The sequence below is a fragment of the Microtus ochrogaster genome, chromosome 22, assembly GCF_000317375.1.
Source record: "Microtus ochrogaster isolate Prairie Vole_2 chromosome 22, MicOch1.0, whole genome shotgun sequence".
NCBI classification, from domain to species: Eukaryota; Metazoa; Chordata; class Mammalia; order Rodentia; family Cricetidae; genus Microtus; species Microtus ochrogaster.
Window position 1 is genome coordinate 14,484,042 of NC_022023.1, and position 18,834 is coordinate 14,502,875.

Consider the following 18,834-nt stretch of genomic DNA (forward strand, 5'->3'; position numbering starts at 1 on the left):
GTTTCTCTGTGGCTTTGGAGCCTGTCCTGGAACTAGCTTTGTAGACCAGGCTGGTCTCGAACTCACAGAGATCCGCCTGCCTCTGCCTCCCGAGTGCTGGTATTAAAGGCGTGCGCCACCATCGCCCGGCTGCTATATGGTTTTCTAATCAGGGTCCCAAAATGGCACGGAATGAATAGTAATTCTTTTGTCTCAGCCTTCCTATTGCTGGGATTATTGATGGACGCGCACCACAACCTGGTTCTCCTCCGGTCTCCCAAAGGCTAACGTGAAAAGCTTATATCCCATCATTCTCCCCTACCAAATGGTGGCCAAGGGGTGACTCTCTAGAGCAAGACCTCTTAGGGGTCTAGGGGAAAGTTACCTTCGTTTCCGCTTTCTCTTTCTCCTCCCAACTTCCAAATCATCTGTGTCTGCTGCACTTAGGATTGTCTTTGGAATTTTCTTGGTTATAACAGATAAGGTAACCCCATTCTCAAACTCTTTATAGTCAGCTTTTGCAAGTGCCTGCTGGGAAGAGTTAGGGGTGGTAGCTTCCTCTCTAACACACTCTTCCTCAGACTCTTCTTCCTCAACATAGTCTTCCTCAGATTCACTGTTCTTACAGGTACTGGGCTCCATCCTCTTAGATTCTAAGGGGAAAGGCATGGGAATGAAATAGTTATCAGACCTCCTTCCAGGCCCAAGAAGTCCTGCAGGAATTCACCCAGAGACCCTTTATGAAGCTAGAAGAAAATGTTGCTCTTTCAGACCAATGTAGACTAGGTTGTTACCAAGTACAGCGCTGTGGGAAGCACGGGATGTTGGAGGATGTAAGCCCTGAACTAAAAGACCCCATCATCCGGGACTACCTCGGGCTATACGACAGACTGACGTGCATGCAGAACAGAGCAGGTAGAAGCTACGACCGCGGCTGTTTTGTTTCCTGAATAGAAAGAGAGGTGGCTGACAGAACTGGAGGACTCTTTGCTTTAAAATACCCCTGATGATCAAAAGTTCTTGGGCCGGCCCTTTCCCTGAGCCAGGATTCAGTTTCCCTATGTGAACACGTCAGGGTCGGGTATCTCATGGCTGAGACCCTTTGGGCTCTGATAGAGGAAAGGAATCCCACGGCAGACACTGCCCACCCGAGGTTTCGAGGAGAGCTCAGGGGCTGCTGGAGCTGCCCCTAGCAGCCCAGGGTTGGACTCAGCTGGTCGCTCATGGCCGACCCTCGCCCTCTGCGGCTCTTCCTGGGCGTTGCTGGACGTCGGGGACCGTCTCTTCGTTCCACAGGACTGTCTGTCCCCGCCGTCGCGAGGGGGAGCCCGCTCCCCCTCGGGGTTAACTCCTAGCTCCGAGATCCTGGCGGCGGCGGCGCCTCCTTAAGCAAGCCGACGGCCGCCGCCGCCGCCGTCGCTATGGACACGAAGGCGGACCCTATTGGAGTAGCGTTCTGGGGGCGTGGCCTTCCCGGGAACCACACCCACTCTGATGCCAGTCGAAGCCATCTTGGCCCCGGGTTGTCTGCTTTTGCCGGGTGCAGCTGGAGGTCAGAGTGCGGAAGAGCCCGTGATCAACCAAGAGGGATTCTTCCAATGTTTTATAGGACTTGTAGTCCTCCTGCACTGACGCGGGTGGGCGCCTTCTCCACCCACCTTTCCTGCAATCCGATGGACAAGACAAACAAGTCTCTTCTTTGGGACAAATACCTGCTTGTGCTTCTTCTGCATTTTAGAAATGGTGATATGGGGCTGGAAAGGTGGCTCAGCGGTTAAGAGCACTGGCCGTTCTTCCAGAGGTCTTGAGTTCAATTCCCAGCAACCACATAGTGGCTCACAACCATCTATAATGAGATCTGTTGCCCTCTCCTGGTGTGCAGGCAGAACAATGTATAAACAGTAAATAAATAAAAAAGTCCCCGCCCTTGACAGGGACAGCAAGCGATTAGGACACTTGACTTCCTGTTTTCACCCTGATAAACTGAAACAGTTCCATTAACGAATTACAGAATGGGGCCAGAGAGGTGGTTCAGCGGGTTAAAGTGTTTGCTGACAGGCCCGCGGACTTGAGTTCTATCCCTGGAACCCACATGGTGGGAGGAGAGAACCAGAGCAACAGTAAACTGTCCTCCTCGACCTCTACACCCATGCCTTGGCAAGGAGCCCACCACCATAAACGAGTTTTTACTTGAACGATGAGGAAATAGTAGTTACCTTCTCCGATTGCTCTGTTGTTATCGCCTTTCTATACCTGATATTCCCCCACTTTGACTTCCACTAGCCTCCTCCACCAATCCCAACCCAATTTGTGATTTAGATTATTTATTTATTTTTTGTTTGGTTGGTTTTGGTGCTTTTTTGAGATAGGGTTTCTTTGTGAAACAGTCTTGACTGTCTTGGAACTCGCTCTAAACCAGGCTGGCTTCGAACTCACAGAGATCCGCCTGCCTCTGCTTCCTGAGTGCTGGGATTAAAGTCGTGCGCTACCACTGCCTGGCTGGATTATTTTGTGTGGCAAAATTCAGAGAACGTGTTTTGTTTAAAAAAAAAAAAAAAGAAGACAAACATTCCAGATGTTACATGAATATGAGTATTTTCTGCTCACTGAAAATTTGCCAAAGTAATTGGTTGTATGGTAATGGATGCTTTAGCTACTTTTTTTTTTTTTTAAAAATTATCTTATGTGTATGAGCTTTTGCCTGAGTGTATGGATCTGGACCGCATTCTTGCCTGGTGCCTGTGCAAGTCAGAAAAAGGCATCAGATTCCGAGACTGGAGTTACACATTGTTGTGAGACACTGCGTGGGTGATGGGAACTGAACCTGGGCCTTCTGGAAGTGCAAGTGCTCTTAACTAGTGAGTCATTTCGCCAGCATTTATTTAAAAATTATTTTATATTTATGTCTGTGTCCTTGAATGCGTATCTGTGAGATGCCAGGAAAGGGTGGTGAATCCGCTGTAACTGGAATTATAGATGGTTGTGAGCTGCCACGTGGGTGCTGGGAGTCATATCCAGGTACTCTGGAAGAGCAGCCAGTGTTCTTAACCACTGATCCATTCCTCCAGCTCCCTCTTTCATTCTTTAAAAAATTTATTTATTATTTTATTTGTATGGGTGTTTTGCATGCATTTATATGTGTATCACATGTATACAATGCCCTCAGAGGCCATTGTCAGTCCTCTAGAAATGGTGTTACATATGGTTGATATGTAACAAGCTGCCATGTGGATGCTTGGAACCAACGCTGGTTCTCTACAAGAGATACGAGTGCTCCTAACTGCCAAGCCATCTTTCCAGCCCTGAGCCATCTCTAGACTCTCATTTTTTTTTTTTTCGAGACAGGGTTTCTCTGTGGCTTTGGAGCCTGTCCTGGAACTAGCTCTTGTAGACCAGGCTGGTCTCGAACTTACAGAGATCCGCCTGCCCCTTAGACTCTCATTCTTTTATTCTTTTTTTTTTTTTTTAAATATTTATTTCTTTATTTATTATGTATACAATATTCTGTCTGCGTGTGTGTCTACAGGCCAGAAGAAGGCACCAGACCTCATTACAGATGATTGTAAACCACCATGTGGTTGCTGGGAATTGAACTCAGGACCTTTGGAAGAGCAGGCAATGCTCTTAACCACTGAGCCATCTCTCCAGCCCTCATTCTTTTATTCTTAAAATCAGTATTCTATGTGACTAAAAAAGTATTATTCTAGCCAGGTGGTGGTGGTAAACGCCTTTAATCCCAGCACTTGGAAGGCAGAGACAGGCAGATCTCTGAGTTTGAGAACAGCCTGGTCCACAGAGTGAGTTCCAGAACAGTCAGAGCTGTTAGACAGAGAAACCCTCTCTTGGAAAAACAAAAAAATAAAAAACTCCCAAAAAGGAGATTATATTTTAAAAAAATCTGCTGATCTTGTTACTCCTTAAAGGGGTTTCAAGTAAGTAAACAAGCAAGCATTATTAAGTGCAAGAAAAATTACCCTGAGGTTACATTACCCTGACATCTAATATATAAACAAATATTTTGTCATAAACAGGTCAAGTCAATAAATATTTATTTTGAAACTTGTATCATCAAACCCTTCCTTAAATTTAAGATGTTGTTGAATATGACATTTCTGAGGAGAGTGAGTTCATAACTTAGATGAAATTCTGTAAGGTACATATGCTCAGTGTACAATCTTTTAAACTGTATACCTATAACAAGAGAATGAAAAGTGTGTATTTAGGGGCTGGAGAGATGGCTCAGAGGTTAAGAGCACTGGCTGCTCTTCCAGAGGTCCTGAGTTCAATTTCCAACAACCACATGGTGGCTCACAGCCATCTGCAATGAGATCTGGTGCCCTCTTCTGGCCTGTAAACATACATATAGACAGAACATTGTATACATAATAAATAAATAAATGTTTTTTTTAAAAGGTGTGTATTTAGGCATTGATGTACCCTTGTCAAGGTTTTTTTCAGTACTTCTCAAGATGATTGTAACTGACTCTGAAAAGTGATGTAATCTGGTAATAACTTCATAATTCAAATAAAGGAATTTGCCTAAAAAGTAAGGGCAGGGGTGTAAACGGAGGTTTTTCTGTCCTAACAGGTTCCATAGTCACTTTTAAAATAACCATTCAAAAAATAAAATAACCATTCAGAGGCTTAATACATAATTAGAAACCGTTTAGCCTATTGCTCAGGCTTATTACTGACTAGCTCTTACAACTTAAATTAACCCATTTCTATTAATCTATATTTTGCCATGTGGCTTCATGGCATTACCTGTTCTCTAGTACACTATTGCTCCAGTGGCTGGCTGGCATCTGCCTGACTCTGTCCTTCTCCCTTGTATCTCTGCTTGGATTTCTCACCTGGCTATATCTTGCCTTGCTATAGGCCAAAACAGTTTCTTTATTAACAAATGGTAATAAAATATATTCACAGCATACAGAGGGGTTATTCCACACACAGCACAGGGCTTCAAGATGGCTCAGCAGGTAGAGGAATTCAAGATTGATGACCTGAGTTAGAGAGTCCTCAAAGTAGGAGAAAACTGACTTCCCAAAACTTACCCACTCATCTAGACAGACACACACAGACACAAAGTAAATTGATAAATGTAATTTTAAAGTGAAGACTTGGGGTTGGGATCAGCTGGGTTGACTGATGGCCTAACGTGCACAAAGCCCTGGGTTGATCTCCAGAACCCCATAAAACAGACATGGTGGTGTTGTATGAAAGGAGAGAAGGTTAGCATACCTCTTGACAAGGATGGAAGAAGCCCTTGGGCCTAATAACATGCATATGGTTAAGTTTAAAAAAAAAAAAAAAACAGGGCTGGAGAGATGGCTCAGCGGTTAAGAGCATTGCCTGCTCTTCCAAAGGTCCTGAGTTCAATTCCCAGCAACCACATGGTGGCTCATAACCATCTGTAATGAGGTCTGGTGCCCTCTACTGGCCTATATGCATGCACACAGATAGAATATTATATACATAATAAATAAATAAATAAATATTTAAAAAAAAAAAACAGACGTGGTGGCTTTCACTTGTGATCCCAGCGCTTGGGAGGTGGTGGCAGGAGATTCAAAAGTTCAAGGTCATCCTGAAATACAGAGTGAGTTCTAGGTGTGAGCTAGAATTCCTAAAAAAGGTCAGGTTTTGTAGCACTCACATTTAATCCCAGCATTCAGAGGGAGAGGCAGGCAGATTTTATGAAGAGTTCAAGCCCAGCTTGGTCTACATATTAAGTTCCAGGCTAGTCAGGGCTATGTAGACAAATCCTGTCTCAAAAAACAGACAATCAAACAAAAACTCAGATTTCCTGAGAAGAAAATCGTGTCTTCAAAGACTTTCCCCATCTATATTGGAATGTTGGTTGGCTTGACTTGATCTTGTTCAAGTCTTGCGCAAGGATATTAGTCTGGGTTCTCTAAAGGAACAAAGCTTTGTTTATATATATTCTCTATGTGTAGGAGGTTGTCTCACCTGGGAGAACCCAAGAATCCAGCTGTTGTTCTGTCTGCGAGGCAGCATGTCTCAGCAGTCCCCTCCTGGCCCTGGAGGCCTCAAGGATTCTCGGAGAGCTTCGGGTTTTCAGTCTATGTTGGGATCTCAAAGAAGTTGGTCCTAATATTTGTGGATGTTTTTGTTTTGTTTTGAGACAGGGTTTTCCTATGTTGCCCTGGCAAACCTGAAACTTACTATGTAAACCAAGATGACCTCAAACCCATAAATACTCTGCCTCCTCAGTGATGTGATTAAAGGCATTATGCCACCTTGCCGGGATGGGTGTTTTTTGTTTTGTAGACGGGGTCTCCTCATGTAGCCCTGGATACCTTCCAAGTCCCAGAGATCTGCTTCCTGAGCCTGGCTCAGCCATCACTCTTAACCTCTGAACTATCTCAACTATCTCTCCATCCCCTTTGTTTTTTTAAACAGGGGTCCTAGCCTCCCAAATGCTAGGATTACAGGTGTGTGCCATCACACCTAACTCAGCTTTAAAAAACTTCCCAGATTGACTCAACCACAGGTAGGGTACAGGGACTTAGTTGCTGAAAGATCCCAGGTCGGCCATCAACTTTGAAAGACAGCACTACCACCATGGAAGCTGCTGACTGGAAAGACCGTCTCAACTATACATTGTACCAGCGTTAGTTTATTAAGTCCTGGCCTCTCAAGTCAAGGCCTGTGCTTTGGCCTTGACTCTGCTAATAAGCTGCTAGACCTAAGAAAGTGACTGTGTCAACAACCATTTCTGCATTTAAGTGTAAGCAGTAAAAGGACCAGCACTTCTTTAAAAAATTAAGTCAGGCTACATTTTAGTCCTAGCATGCAGGAGCAGAGGCAGTCAGATCTCTGTGAGTTGGTGGCCAGTCAAAGCTACATAGTGAGACCCTGTCTCAAAACAAACAGAGCGGGGGGTGGGGGGTGGGGGGTGTGGGTGGTGCCTGCCTTTAATCTCAGCACTTGGGAGGCAGAGGCAGGTGGATCTCAGTGAGTTCGAGGCCAGCCTGGTCTACAGAGCTAGTTCCAGGACAGCCAGGACTGTTACACAGAGAAACTGTATCTCGAAACAAAACAAAACAACAAAACCCAAACAGAAAACTTGTTAGGTTTGTTCAGTGGGAAGTCAGAGAACTTGCAGGTGCTGGTTCTCCTTGAACGAAGTGTGTCCTAGGGATGAAGCTCCTGTCCTTGTGCTTGATGCCAAGTACCTTCAGCCCTGAGCTCTCTTGCTGGCCTATGACCAGCATTAAAACAAAATTAAGGCAGAGTTGGTATGTGATCTAGGCTGCCTTTGAGCTCACTAGTCAACCCGGTTATTAGGTGCTAGCAGAAAATTCAGGATGGATTTTCAGAGAGACGGGAAGTTGAGCATATGGATGAAGCAGTGACGGAGATCTCCCTGCCTCTGCTGCCCCCACCCCCACCCCAGGCTGGGATTGAAGGTGTGTACCACCACCACCTGGCACACGTACTTTATTTGAGATATATTTACTTTTATATGTGTGTACATGTTTGGGTGTGTGTGGAAGTCAGAGGGCAACCTGGACCACATGGGCTCTGGAGGTTGAACTCAGGTCTACAGGCTTGGCAGCAAGCACTCTTCCCCTAGGGAGTGATCTGTCTGGCCCTTAATGGTAGATCTGTTACCCCTGGAGCTTGTCTAAGGGAGGGGAGAAGCAGCTGGAACCTTCGCTGCTGGGCTACATTTATTCAACGTTGTTTTTATACTCAGTCGTTGAGCTGAGCAGTGGGAAGGCCGTCATACAAGAGATGCCCAAATAACAGTGATTAGCAGCCTTTGGAAAGGGCCTCGAATCAAGAAAGAAGAAACTCCTGAAGAATCACAGCTCTTCCTGGGCCATTAGGGCCACCAGCGCTGCCTGCACCTCTTCCACCCGAGCTTGGGGCAGCAGACAGTCCTGAATGAGGGCCACTGCAGCTGCCTCTGTCAAGCTGCCAAAGTCCTGGGATGTCTTAACAGGTAGGTGGCCTGCCAGCTCACAGAGTGCAACATTGAAAGCCCCGCTTTCCTTGATTCCAAAGCTGGACTTACGGGCCCACAGAATGACTCGGAGCCCAGTGAGGCCTGCGGAAGATGATGCCGGCCCGGGTGGAGCACCCCGGGTCACAAATAAATTATGTGCAATCTCATGGTTACTCAGATAGTCAGTGGCCCGGCATACCCTGCGAATTAAGCCTTCCATGTCAGGCCCTGGCCCACTAGTGTAGAAGAGGAAGCCAGGGGCTGGGAGGGCCTGCAGCAGATGGATATAGCCCTTTGGGTCTAGAGGTGTGCTTGGGGCGCCCTCCACAGGCAGTGGGTGGGCCAGGTAGTATCCATGCAGGTGGAGATGGTTCACGGAGGCCAAACCTCCCAGGCTGTTGAAGCCGACCCGGAAGCCTGGGTGCAAACTCAGTAGCACAGCTTCAAGCCCCGCCCGCAGTGTTCCAGGCAGCAGACGCTGGGGGAGCCCAAGAGCAGGCTCAGGCACCAGCAGCACGTGCCCCCACTCCAGGGGACTGACATTGATCAGCACAAGGATGTCCTCTTGCTTTGGGCCCTCGGGCTCCCGTTGTCGCAAACGGAAGAGGACTTCTCCAGGTCGGATTTTATTGAAGTTAAACTGTTCGGGGTCAAACTCCTGCCTCACACTTTGGATATTCTGGGGTGGCCTCCTCTGTACTCCTCGCTCTACATTCAGCTGAGCTACAAAGCCCACGGAGCCAGGGAGGATTTGGGTCTGCAGATCTTCCAGGCGGTATCGAAAGAGGCCCAGCTCCACTCGCTGCCTCCATGCAGAACAGAGGGCAGAGTCAAAGCGGGACCGTGGTAGTGAGTCCAGGGTGAGGCCTGCATTCCCTGGCCACTGGATTCCCTTCCCGACGAGGTCTTTCTGTCCATAGACAAAGTCCGGGATGCCTTGCTCCTCCCAGTCCTCAGGGTTCGGAAGGAGCAGATAGGAAGCTTCCTGTGAATCCTGTGAACCATCTGGAGCAGCCATGAAGCTACCTGAAACAGAGATAAAAAGTACATAAATAAGAGACAGCCCGTTTCCAGAGTTTTGTTTCTTTTTTTTTTTTTCTTTCTTTTTTTTTTTTTAGACAGGGTTTCTCTGTAGCTTTGGTGCCTGTCCCGGAACTAGCTCTTGTAGACCAGGCTTGTCTCGAACTCACAGAGATGCACCTGCCTCTGCCTCCCGAGTGCTGGGATTAAAGGTGTGTGGCACCACCGCCTGGCTGCTTTTGATTTTTTTTAACAACAACAAAAAAGCCTGCACCACCACAGCTCAGAGATTATTATTATTTATTGTTTTATATTTATTTTATCTTTTTTTTTTTTTTTTTTTTGAGACAGGGTTTCTCCGTGTAGAGTTTCTCTGGCTGTCCTAGAACTGGCAGATAGATCCATCTACCTCTCCCTCCTGAGTACTGGGATCACCACCTCAGCCTGGCCAGAGATTATTTTTGAATCATGTTTTTACTCTAATTCTAAAACTGAGAAAATTGATGAAGTCAAGGATTTGCCGTGCATACGCGAAAGGATGCCAAACCAGTCAGCTCATGAACAGGGATAATGTGAAATTCAAGGTTCGATGCTGCAGGATTTCACCCTGGTCAGCACTGACGAGCAGAAGCTTAGAAGCAAAGGAGCTGAAATGAACCAGACCCCTCATTTGGACCGTTTTTAAAATCCTGAAAAATCACATAAAACAAAAGAAAAAATAAAAGCAAGAGATAATATGACCTTGGCAAAATATTTAGAAAGCATAGACATTGTTCATAATCCTATAATCTGCAAACAAGGGTGCTTTTACTGAATTAAAAATATAGCCAGGCATAGTGGTGCACCCAGTACTCGGTAGGCACAGGCAGGTGGATCTTTGAGTTCAAGGACAGCCTGGTCTACAAAGTGAGTTCCAGAAGAGCCAGAGACACACAGAAAAACCCTGTCTTGAAAATCAAATATGTGTGTGTGTAATAAAAATATATATATATTTTAAAATATTTATTTATTTATTATGTATATAATATTGTGTCTGTCTGTATGCCTGCAGGCCAGAAGAGGGCACCAGACCTCATTACAGATGGTTGTGAGCCACCATGTGGTTGCTGGGAATTGAACTCAGGACCTTTGGAAGAACAGGCAATACTCTTAACCACTGAGCCATCTCTCCAGCTCCCAATAAAAATGTATTTTGAGCTGGTTATGGTGGCACATTCCTTTAATCTCAGTACTCGAGAAGCAGAGGCAGTTGTTTTTACTGTTTGGTTGTTTTGTTTTTGAAACTGGAGATGATGGCAAACACTCTGATCTCAGCACTTAGGATGCAGAAGCAGAAGGATCTCTGTGAGTTCAGAGACGAGCCTGTATAGCATGGCTACTTGAGAGACCCTGTCTCAAAATCAGTCAATCAATTAAAATAACTTTAAACACAGAGGGAAAAGGAACTCTCAAAACAATAAAGGTGGGGGGCTGGAGAGATGGCTCAGCAGTTAAGAGCACTGACTGCTCTTCCAGAGGTACTGAGTTCAATTCCCAGCAACTACATGGTGGCTCACAACCATCCGTAATGAGATCTGGTGCCCTCTTCTGGTTTGAAGGCATGCATGCAGACAGAAAATTGTCTATATAATAAATAAATCTTTAAGATAAATAAAGGTGGAGGGGCTGGCAAGAAGGCTCACTGTGTAAAGGTGCTTGATGAATATATATTAAACGGGGCTTTAGTAGACTATTTTACTTGATACTGCCTGGGCAGGCCAACAATGGTAGTTGCTCAGTCCACAAGGATGAGTGTCTCAACAATCCCAATTCGGTGTTGAAGGCCTGGAGGGTTCCTGGATAGCTACTGGGCTTTAGTCTGAGTTGGAAGCTGGAAGAGGCTGGTTCTAATGTCAGCAAATGAACTCCATAGTGCAGTCACCAGATAGACGACTTATCAGCAAGTGAAGGCAAACGGGCCACAAGCAGTTTCCTTCTTCCATTTCCCTTTTGTATGTGCACCCGAAGGCAGCGTGCACATTTCCACTTCAAATAATCTGACCAAGGAAATCCCACAGGAGTGCCCAGCAGTTTTGCCTTTTCCTTGATTTCAGATCCAATCAATTGACACCAACATTAACTGTCACAGAATCCACCTTTCCCTCCTCTTCCCGGCAGCTTGGGATCCCCACTTTTCCACGCAGTGTAAGTTTGTTCATTCGTAGGTGCATCTGGTAATTATTTGAATGTCCTGGCGGCTAAGATGAGAAGGGAGCCATCTTGGTTTCCACGGCGGGAAGCTTGAACTTTGCAGAAGGAGCCAAAGGACGCCGGATAGCTATGACGATAAAAGGCAGTGGGGATTTGTGGACAGGACCGATCTCTAAAAAGCCTGAGTCCTGAAACATCACTGAAACGGAATCTGTTTTGTAAAATGGAAGCCTACCTTGTCAACTGTTCCACGAATGGTCGATAACTGCACAATCAAACACCTTCAGGAGGCAGCAGGGTGGTAAGCTACTTCTGGAAGAGTCGGCAAGGTGGCGGAGGCTGCAGCTCGTATCCAGTAAGACAGTCTGGGACTGTCCCTCTCGGCAGAGGGGCACCGGATCTTCTCCGGGGAGGTTACCTGCTCCACCCAGGACAGAGATCTCCAGCACCTGCTTTAGGCGAGGCTGACGCATCTCCAGGATCTGCGCGAAGACGCTTCCGGGGGAACGCGACGAGGAACGTGGTGGCCCCGACGCAAGCGCAGTTTGCACCACGTGCGCGAGGTGCGCTCTGTCCCGCCCACCAGGAGGCGGGGCCATGATGCCTGGGCTCCGCCCCGGCGCGTCCGGCTCCTCCCCCGGGCCCTGCCTCCAGCTCTCCTGGGCCCGCGGGAAGCCGGGAGCGGAGCCCCTGAGCCGTGCGGAGGGTGCCAGGGCACTGGACGCAGGGGCGGGCCCGGGGGCGGAGGCCAAGCAGCGGTTGCTGTGGGGACGGGACGGGGCGGGGCGGGGACGCGGCCCCGAGGACGGAAGTGAGAAAGTTGCTCGAGTCCCGGGGAGAGTTGGTGAAGCTGTGCGCGCACCGCGGCGATGGGAGGCTCGGGCAGTCGCCTGTCCAAGGAGCTGCTGGCCGAGTACCAGGTGCGCGGAGCGTCAATTCTCGCGGAGCTCGCGTGCGGGCCCGCGCCGGGGAGTGGGGTTCGGGAGCCGGCGGCGGGGCAGCTGTGGCTTTCCGGCGGCTTGCTGACCCTTGTCTGGATTTGCCTTTCAGGACCTGACGTTCCTGACCAAGCAGGAGATCCTTCTGTGAGTGCTGCCCCAATCCCTGCCCTCCACCGCGGGATTGCCAAGGGAAGGGAACTTTGGGGGTGCTGTCCTAGCGGGGGCTTGACTGGACACCTCTCCTCCGAGGGTGGGGCCGGGTTTCACGGAAATTAAGATGAGCGGATTATAGAACCGGAGGCCCAGAGTGCAAATCTTGCCCGCTCCGGGATCTCAGCTTTGCACCCCGCATACACTCTGTGTATCCAGGAAAAGGTGGACTGTTTGAGCCCCGCTGGCCTCCTCACTGCTGAACTTCCTGTTATCTTCTGGAACAGCTGTGGCTCTGTGCGGACTTTGCCCTCTGGCAAAAGCAAGAAGCCTTGAGGAGCTGGCTCACCTTCCTCCCAACTTTACCTGTTTAAAATACAGTAACCAACCGTTAACGTTTACTGAGCCCTGGAGCCACTGAGTGATTCCCACATTACTTAAATCTTCAGGAGGAGCTTACCGAACAAGGAAATAGGTTCAGAGGTTTCTGGTAACTTGCTTATAAAGCACACTGTAAGTGCTTTAATGGCCAGGATGCTTGACCTAGGGAGGTTCCTGGTCTCCTCAAAGAAATTCCACTGGGTAAGAGGTGGTAGGTGAGAGAAGGGGGTCCCTGGAATGAACGTGACATCGTGTTTTTGCTCTTTTCTTCCCGTTGTTTAGAGTCACTTATAGCTCTGACCCTAACCTCTCCATTCTTTAGGAATCTTTGGAATTGTTGCTGCCATTGTTAGGGTCCAGGACCTTGTTCTCCAGGAGCCCTAACCAGCTAGGCTGGGTGGACTACCTGCCCTCAGTAGGCTGATTAAAGGGATAATGTTGAAAAGCACAGGAATGAAAGATATCCACTGTGGCCACACTGGGAAAAGGAACACAGAGGTCCTGTGATAACCCCCTCTCTCTGAGTGAACCTTCATGTCTAGCTGACATGAGCTTATATTTAAATTAGGGCATAAGGTATGTGACACTAAGCAGTCTGGTCAGGATGTGGTCTCTCCATCAGTCTCTGCTCCATTCTCTTATGAAAGGTGACAAGTCACTGGAAGTGTGTGACATCCCATTCCTGTAGACAGTTCCTCCTTGGCTCACACCAGGCTTCATCCTTCTCACATGAGACTCCTGGGGAGTTCCCATATCTTGGGGACAACTGGTTCTGTAGCCTGACAGCTGAAGGGAACAGCACAGGTATCTCTAGATTATATAGAGTGCCTGATACAGTGTCCACAGACACACATGCCTCTCCTCCATAAATACCCACCCTAAGAAGGGACTCCAGGCCTCTGCTACTTTGTGACTGACTTCTCTCTAGCTGAAGGTTACCCAGTGACTGAAAGTCTCGGTCATGTGACTTACTAATACACCTGGTTTCTGCGGCATTCAGAATGCAGAATGGGAATATAGGAAACCCAGGGAGCCGGGCTGCCTGAAGGCACCAGTAAGTTCCCCTCTCTCTGCCAGAGCCCACAGGCGGTTTTGTGAGTTGCTTCCCCCGGAGCATCGGAGCGTGGAAGAGTCACTGCACACCCGAGTGTCATTCGAGCAGATTCTCAGCCTTCCAGAGCTCAAGGTTCAGTCCTTTATCCACTCTCCCCTCTCCCCACATCATCCATCCTGTCTGTACTACGTTACTTAACTCTTCCTGCCATTCTGATTGGTTGGGAGCACATGCCACCACACCCTGGGTATGCACTTGTTTGTGTGTGGTTGTGTACACACGTTAGTACCAGAGTACAGAGGGCGTTGGATCCCCTGGTGCTGGAGTGACAGCTGCCCATCACGGGTGCTAGGAACTGAATTAGGGTCCTCTGCAAGAGCAGCACAGGCTTTTAACTGCTGAGTCATCTCTCCAGCCCACTCCCCTCTTTTTAAAAACAGAAGTTTTGGGGATTGAATGCACGTCTTTATGTTTACATGGCAAACACTTTACCGACTGGACTAACCCACCACTTCTTTTTGCTGATTGGGGGTTTTACTATGTAGCCTTGGCTGGCCTTGAGCTGGCTTCAATCCTCCTTTCCCTGCCTCCTGAGCACTGGGATTAAAGACATCACCATGCCCAGTCTCACTGAGGAGTCCTAGCTAGCCTGGCTGGAACTCACTAGGTAAACCAGGCTATCCTTGAACTCTTAAGAAGAGATTCACCTGCCTTTGCCTCCTTGGCGTAGAATTAAAAGCATGCACCATAACACCTGTCTGTTATGAATTTTCTATGAAAAGAGCCTGGCTCTGTAACAAAATAATTGTTCAGTTAAGTATATTTCTTTTTTTTTTTTTTTTTGGTTTTTCGAGATAGTTAAGTATATTTCAAAATGACCAGCGTGGTACAGCTGGAGGGTACTTGCTCCAAGTAGCTTAAAGCTAAAAACTCTTGCCTTGTAAGCCTGAGGACCTAAGTTTGACCTCTGGAGCATATGGTGGAAGAGAATCGACTACAGAAAGTTGTCCTTTGACTTCCACACATGTATGGTGGCATGTGCTCACATGTGCGCTTACAACCAGGGACCATCTCTGCCCCTTTCCTGGCTGGCTTAGTGGTCCCTCCTGAGCCCTCCATGTCCGACCTTCAGAGGTTCTCCCCTTCGAGCCTGAACTCCATGAAGTGCCACCACTGTCATCAACTTCCTCAGGTTCCCAGAAGGGACTCAGTCATGGTGGCACATGCCTGTAACCCAGCACTTGGGAGGAAGAGACAGGAGGATCAGCCAGAGTTTGTCAGACCCTCCCTCAAGTTTCCGGCTGAGTTGGCTGAGCATGTCACCCAGGCAGTGCCCTGGGACATTCACGGAAGGCTTTCTTACCCAGGCCAACCCCTTCAAGGAGCGAATCTGCATGGTCTTCTCGACGTCCCCGAACAGAGACAGCCTGAGCTTCGAGGACTTCCTGGACCTCCTGAGTGTCTTCAGTGACACAGCAACCCCAGACATCAAGTCCCACTATGCCTTCCGCATCTTTGGTAAGCACCGTAAGCTGGACCCCGTTCCTTCCCACACAGGAAGTGGGGGCCAGGTGTGTGCCTGCAGAACGTCTTGCGCATGTCCTTATTGCTCCCTGTGTCTGCCGCCTAGACTTTGATGACGATGGAACCCTGGACAGAGAGGACCTGAGTCGGCTTGTGAACTGCCTCACAGGAGAGGGCGAGGACACACGGCTCACTGCTTCTGAGATGAAGCAGCTCATTGATAATGTGAGCTGACTGTGCCTGCTGGGCCTGGGGGTGTCGGGTGGAAAGGGTTGGGGCTGAAGCCTAAAGCCCCCCCCTCTCCAGATCCTGGAAGAGTCGGATATCGACAGGGATGGGACCATCAATCTCTCGGAGTTCCAGCATGTCATTTCCCGCTCACCAGACTTTGCCAGGTGTGACAGGAGCTCCCCTGCATTCTGAGTACCCACTCACTCTGGGATAGTATGACAGGGATGTTTAAGGGTGGTCTTCCAGAGGAGACACACTAGGGACCTAGCCTACTCCAGTTTTGTGGGTTTTTTTTTTTTGTTTTTTTTTTTTTTGAGACAGGGTCTCATGTGGCTCAGGCTGACCTTAAACTCTACCTGCCTCTGCCTCCCTCGTGCTAGTATTAAAGTTGCGTACCACCACGTACCACCAAGCGTAACCTAGACACTGAACTTCTGGTCTTCCTTCCTCTTCCTCCTGAGTGCTGGGGTGCCTCATTTTTGTGGTACTAAAGACTGAACCCAGAGTTTCAAACATTTTAGGCAAGCAATCAGTCTACTGAGGTACATCTCCAGCCACTCAAACAAGAATCTTAAACTGTGGCAGTGCAGGTCTATAATCCCAGCACATATCCGAGGCCAGCTTGGTGTACACAGGGAATTCCAGGCCAGCTAGAGCTTGTTTAGTCATGGGAGAGAGGTGGGTATGATCAGTAAGGTCTGCACCACCTTGTACCAGAGAACCAAACACGGGCTAGGGTATAGCTCAGTGGTAGAGTTTATATGTGTAGCCCTGTGTCGGGCTCTAGGTTTGATCCCCAGCACCAAACCCAACTCACTCCTTCCTCCTGCAGTTCCTTTAAGATAGTCCTGTGATGGCTTCTGAGCACCAGCATCCTGTCCAAGACCTTTCCACTGCTGAGATGTGGCCAAGGTCACGCCTGTGTGTCAGGGCCAGTGCCGGCCCAGCCTGGAGAGGGCATTGCAGCGTTGGCCCCCTGGCAGGGGAGGGCCCTCCTCCTCCCCCTTCTCATTGCTGTTGTCATCACTGTTTTTACTGATCAGTAATAAAGGGTTAGGAATGTTTGACTTCCTCGTATGACACAAAGCAGACTGGACTTGTAGGAGCTGCTGCCTGTCCATACTTTGGACACACTCAAGAAGTACATTTCCACATGGGAGAACTTTGGCATAGCAAAGAAAAGTCCATTTTACCACATCTTCCTCTGGAAATTTTAAACACTCCAGAGTAAAAAAAAAAAGTCCTTCCTTGGGCCCTGAACTGCATGCGGACAAAAGGGAGTCACCCTGCTAACTATACCTGGCCAGGTGACAGCAGGCAGGCTTGAGACCCCGGAAAGATGGAACTTTACAAAGCAGAGCCAGGCTGGGGAGATTGCTCACTTGGTCAAGTGTCTGCCTCAGAAGCATGGGGACTTCAGTCCCTAAGTCCCAGTGTTGAGGAGGTAGAGACAGGAGGACCCCCGGGACTAGCGGGCCAGCCGCTCTATCCTAAGGGTGAACTCCAAGCTAATGAGACCCCGTGTGAAGAAAGGAGTGCAGTTCCTAAGGGTGACACCTAAGGACAGACACACAAAGTCCTTCCAGAGTCAGGGCCACAATTAACTACAATTCCTCAAGATTTTATTTAAAAAAGAAAGTAAAGTGCATCTTATTAAAAAAATATAAAACCCATGTAAATTCAGGGTCCTTGTGATGGGCAGTATCCCTTAGACTAAGTGACAGACAGGGCATGGTGACCTAGGAGTGGGAGAAGATAAGAGTTCAGCAGTCCCTGTGCTGGAGCTGAAAGACAGGGCTGGCGAGGTGGGTGGGGTCATGGTTCTCTGGGAAAAAGGCAGCAGGCAACAAAAAGTCTTCTATTGTGAACTCCCCTGGGGTCACTCCCTTGTTCTCTTGAGGCCACAGCCTGATACAGGCCTGGTAAGTCCAGGAACTGGGACTGGGCCCAGGTCCGGTGAGGAGGGCTGCAGAGCCAGCCTAGCCCTTAGATCCCTGAGGTGGTAGGGTGTCAGCAGCCACAGATGCGTCCTCGGTGGGCTGGCGCTGGATCAGGGCCCCTGCTCTGCACTGAGAAAGGGTAGCCCAAGGCGGCAGAGGAAGGCGGAAGGTAGGACAGGCCAGTCGGGGAAGGACCGCCATCTCACACAGCCTCCAGGCAGGCTGGAGTGGCTGTGGCTGTGTCGTTTTCCTCCTCGTCTCTGTCTTCTTCCCTCTTGCTCTGGCTTCACAGTTGTGGTTGTCTTTTAAACAAAGGGCTCAGTTTAAGTAGCAGAGTTCTGCCACAGGACAAGGCCCTCTGGCCCCTGGAGGCAGATCCATCTTCGGCCAGGCACTGGAACCAGCTGGCTGGGCTGTCGGGGCTGTGATACCAGCTGCCTCCCAGGCAGGGTACCATGGTTGTGTTCTGTGAGAAGCAGAGGTCTAGCTGACCTCCACCAAACATTCACAGCCCGAGGCCAGGGTGGCCACATCTCAAGTCACTTCTCATACCACAGAGTCTCGGATCTCAGAGCCCAGGCGAACTCGGGGCCGGGGGCACATGGGAGACACCTCCACAAAGCTGTCCTGAATACTCAGTGGCCTCTTCTCAGACTCGGTAAAGACTCGGGGCCCTGGGGAGCTATCTGACAGGGCCTGGTAGCCTCGGTGGTCAAGTGGGGTGCTAGGAGGGCCCACACCATTGAGTGGCCGGGTCTCAGGTGGGAGCACTATAGGGCGCGTCTTGGGGGACACAGTGGCACATTCGCCCTGCTTTAGGAAAAGCTTCATGCCATCCCGATGTCGGTAGAGAAAGAACAAAGCTACAAGTACCACGGCAGACCCAAACAGAACGCACATCACGAGGAACTCATTCCAGTATGACTTGTCTGCACCCCAGCTGGCCCTGCCGCCAGCGGGCGCGCTCACTCGTGATGTGTTGATAATGACCGGGACGCCATCACGCTGGTCCTTTTGGTCCATCTCCCCATCCTCCATCACCTCTGGGCAGTAGCTGGCCACCAGCTGCCGGAATCCTTCTTCTACTGACCAGCACTGGAACATCCCGAACCTCTGCTGGCTGCCTACCAGGAGCAGGTCGCCAGTGGGTAACACGCGACAAGAGGCAGAGGCATTGACAGGGCTCCCGTTGTATAACCAGAGCCGAGTGGCCAGGTTCGAGAGGAGTGGGCACGCCAGGGTGTTCACTGTGTTGGGCTGGATCTGGACTTGTTTACATGGCTTGCCTGTGGGCAGAACAGACAGGGGTAGAAGGAGCTGGTGGCCAGAGTAACCCCAGGCTTAGTCCCATCCTCCTAGCTGTGCTCTGGTGCTGTGATGGTGCGGTGGTTTGAATGAAAATGGCCCCCTGTGGGCTCATAGGCACTGGCACTATTGGGACGTGGCCTT

General features: G+C 49.2%; 4 protein-coding genes and 1 pseudogene across 8 annotated transcripts in view; 2 read left to right on the forward strand and 3 right to left on the reverse strand.

The window, feature by feature from the left end:
• LOC101991563 (tubulin polyglutamylase TTLL13) overlaps positions 1 to 1,225 on the reverse strand; it is an 18,444-nt gene extending 17,219 nt beyond the window's left edge. The window contains exons 1-2 of the mRNA XM_005357706.3: positions 1,128 to 1,225; positions 365 to 632 (exon numbers count right to left, since the gene is read on the reverse strand). Of these exons, the coding sequence (XP_005357763.1) occupies positions 365 to 621 (257 nt within the window). The 5' untranslated portion in view covers positions 622 to 632; positions 1,128 to 1,225. The remainder of the gene's footprint in view (positions 1 to 364; positions 633 to 1,127) is intronic.
• Positions 1,226 to 5,188: 3,963 nt separating this feature from the next.
• Positions 5,189 to 5,279, forward strand: LOC113457357 (annotated as a pseudogene).
• Positions 5,280 to 7,523: 2,244 nt separating this feature from the next.
• On the reverse strand, positions 7,524 to 11,634 carry Gdpgp1 (GDP-D-glucose phosphorylase 1). 4 transcript variants are annotated; one of them, XM_026784358.1, is made up of 3 exons: positions 11,400 to 11,634; positions 10,713 to 11,291; positions 7,524 to 8,980 (listed from the first exon to the last, which is right to left on the reverse strand). In XM_026784358.1, the coding sequence occupies exon 3, from the start codon at positions 8,970 to 8,972 to the stop codon at positions 7,812 to 7,814; it is 1,161 nt and encodes a 386-aa protein (XP_026640159.1). In that variant the 5' UTR covers positions 8,973 to 8,980; positions 10,713 to 11,291; positions 11,400 to 11,634; the 3' UTR covers positions 7,524 to 7,811. The 4 variants fall into 4 exon arrangements, with proteins under 4 accessions (XP_026640159.1, XP_013205657.1, XP_026640157.1 ...); XM_013350203.2 differs by lacking the exon at positions 10,713 to 11,291; XM_026784356.1 differs by lacking the exon at positions 11,400 to 11,634 and having other exon boundaries at positions 10,713 to 11,365.
• Positions 11,635 to 11,942: 308 nt separating this feature from the next.
• On the forward strand, positions 11,943 to 16,531 carry Cib1 (calcium and integrin binding 1). Its single transcript, XM_005357707.3, has 7 exons — positions 11,943 to 12,084; positions 12,215 to 12,249; positions 13,714 to 13,822; positions 15,058 to 15,208; positions 15,321 to 15,439; positions 15,521 to 15,609; positions 16,278 to 16,531. Exons 1-7 carry the CDS (start codon positions 12,034 to 12,036, stop codon positions 16,297 to 16,299), a joined length of 576 nt encoding a protein of 191 aa, XP_005357764.1. The 5' UTR covers positions 11,943 to 12,033; the 3' UTR covers positions 16,300 to 16,531.
• Positions 16,532 to 17,050: 519 nt separating this feature from the next.
• Sema4b (semaphorin 4B) overlaps positions 17,051 to 18,834 on the reverse strand; it is a 43,202-nt gene continuing 41,418 nt past the window's right edge. For both annotated transcript variants that reach the window (XM_005357708.3, XM_026784307.1), the window contains exon 15: positions 17,051 to 18,671. In XM_005357708.3, coding sequence (XP_005357765.1) covers positions 17,932 to 18,671 — 740 coding nt within the window. In that variant the 3' untranslated portion in view covers positions 17,051 to 17,931. The remainder of the gene's footprint in view (positions 18,672 to 18,834) is intronic.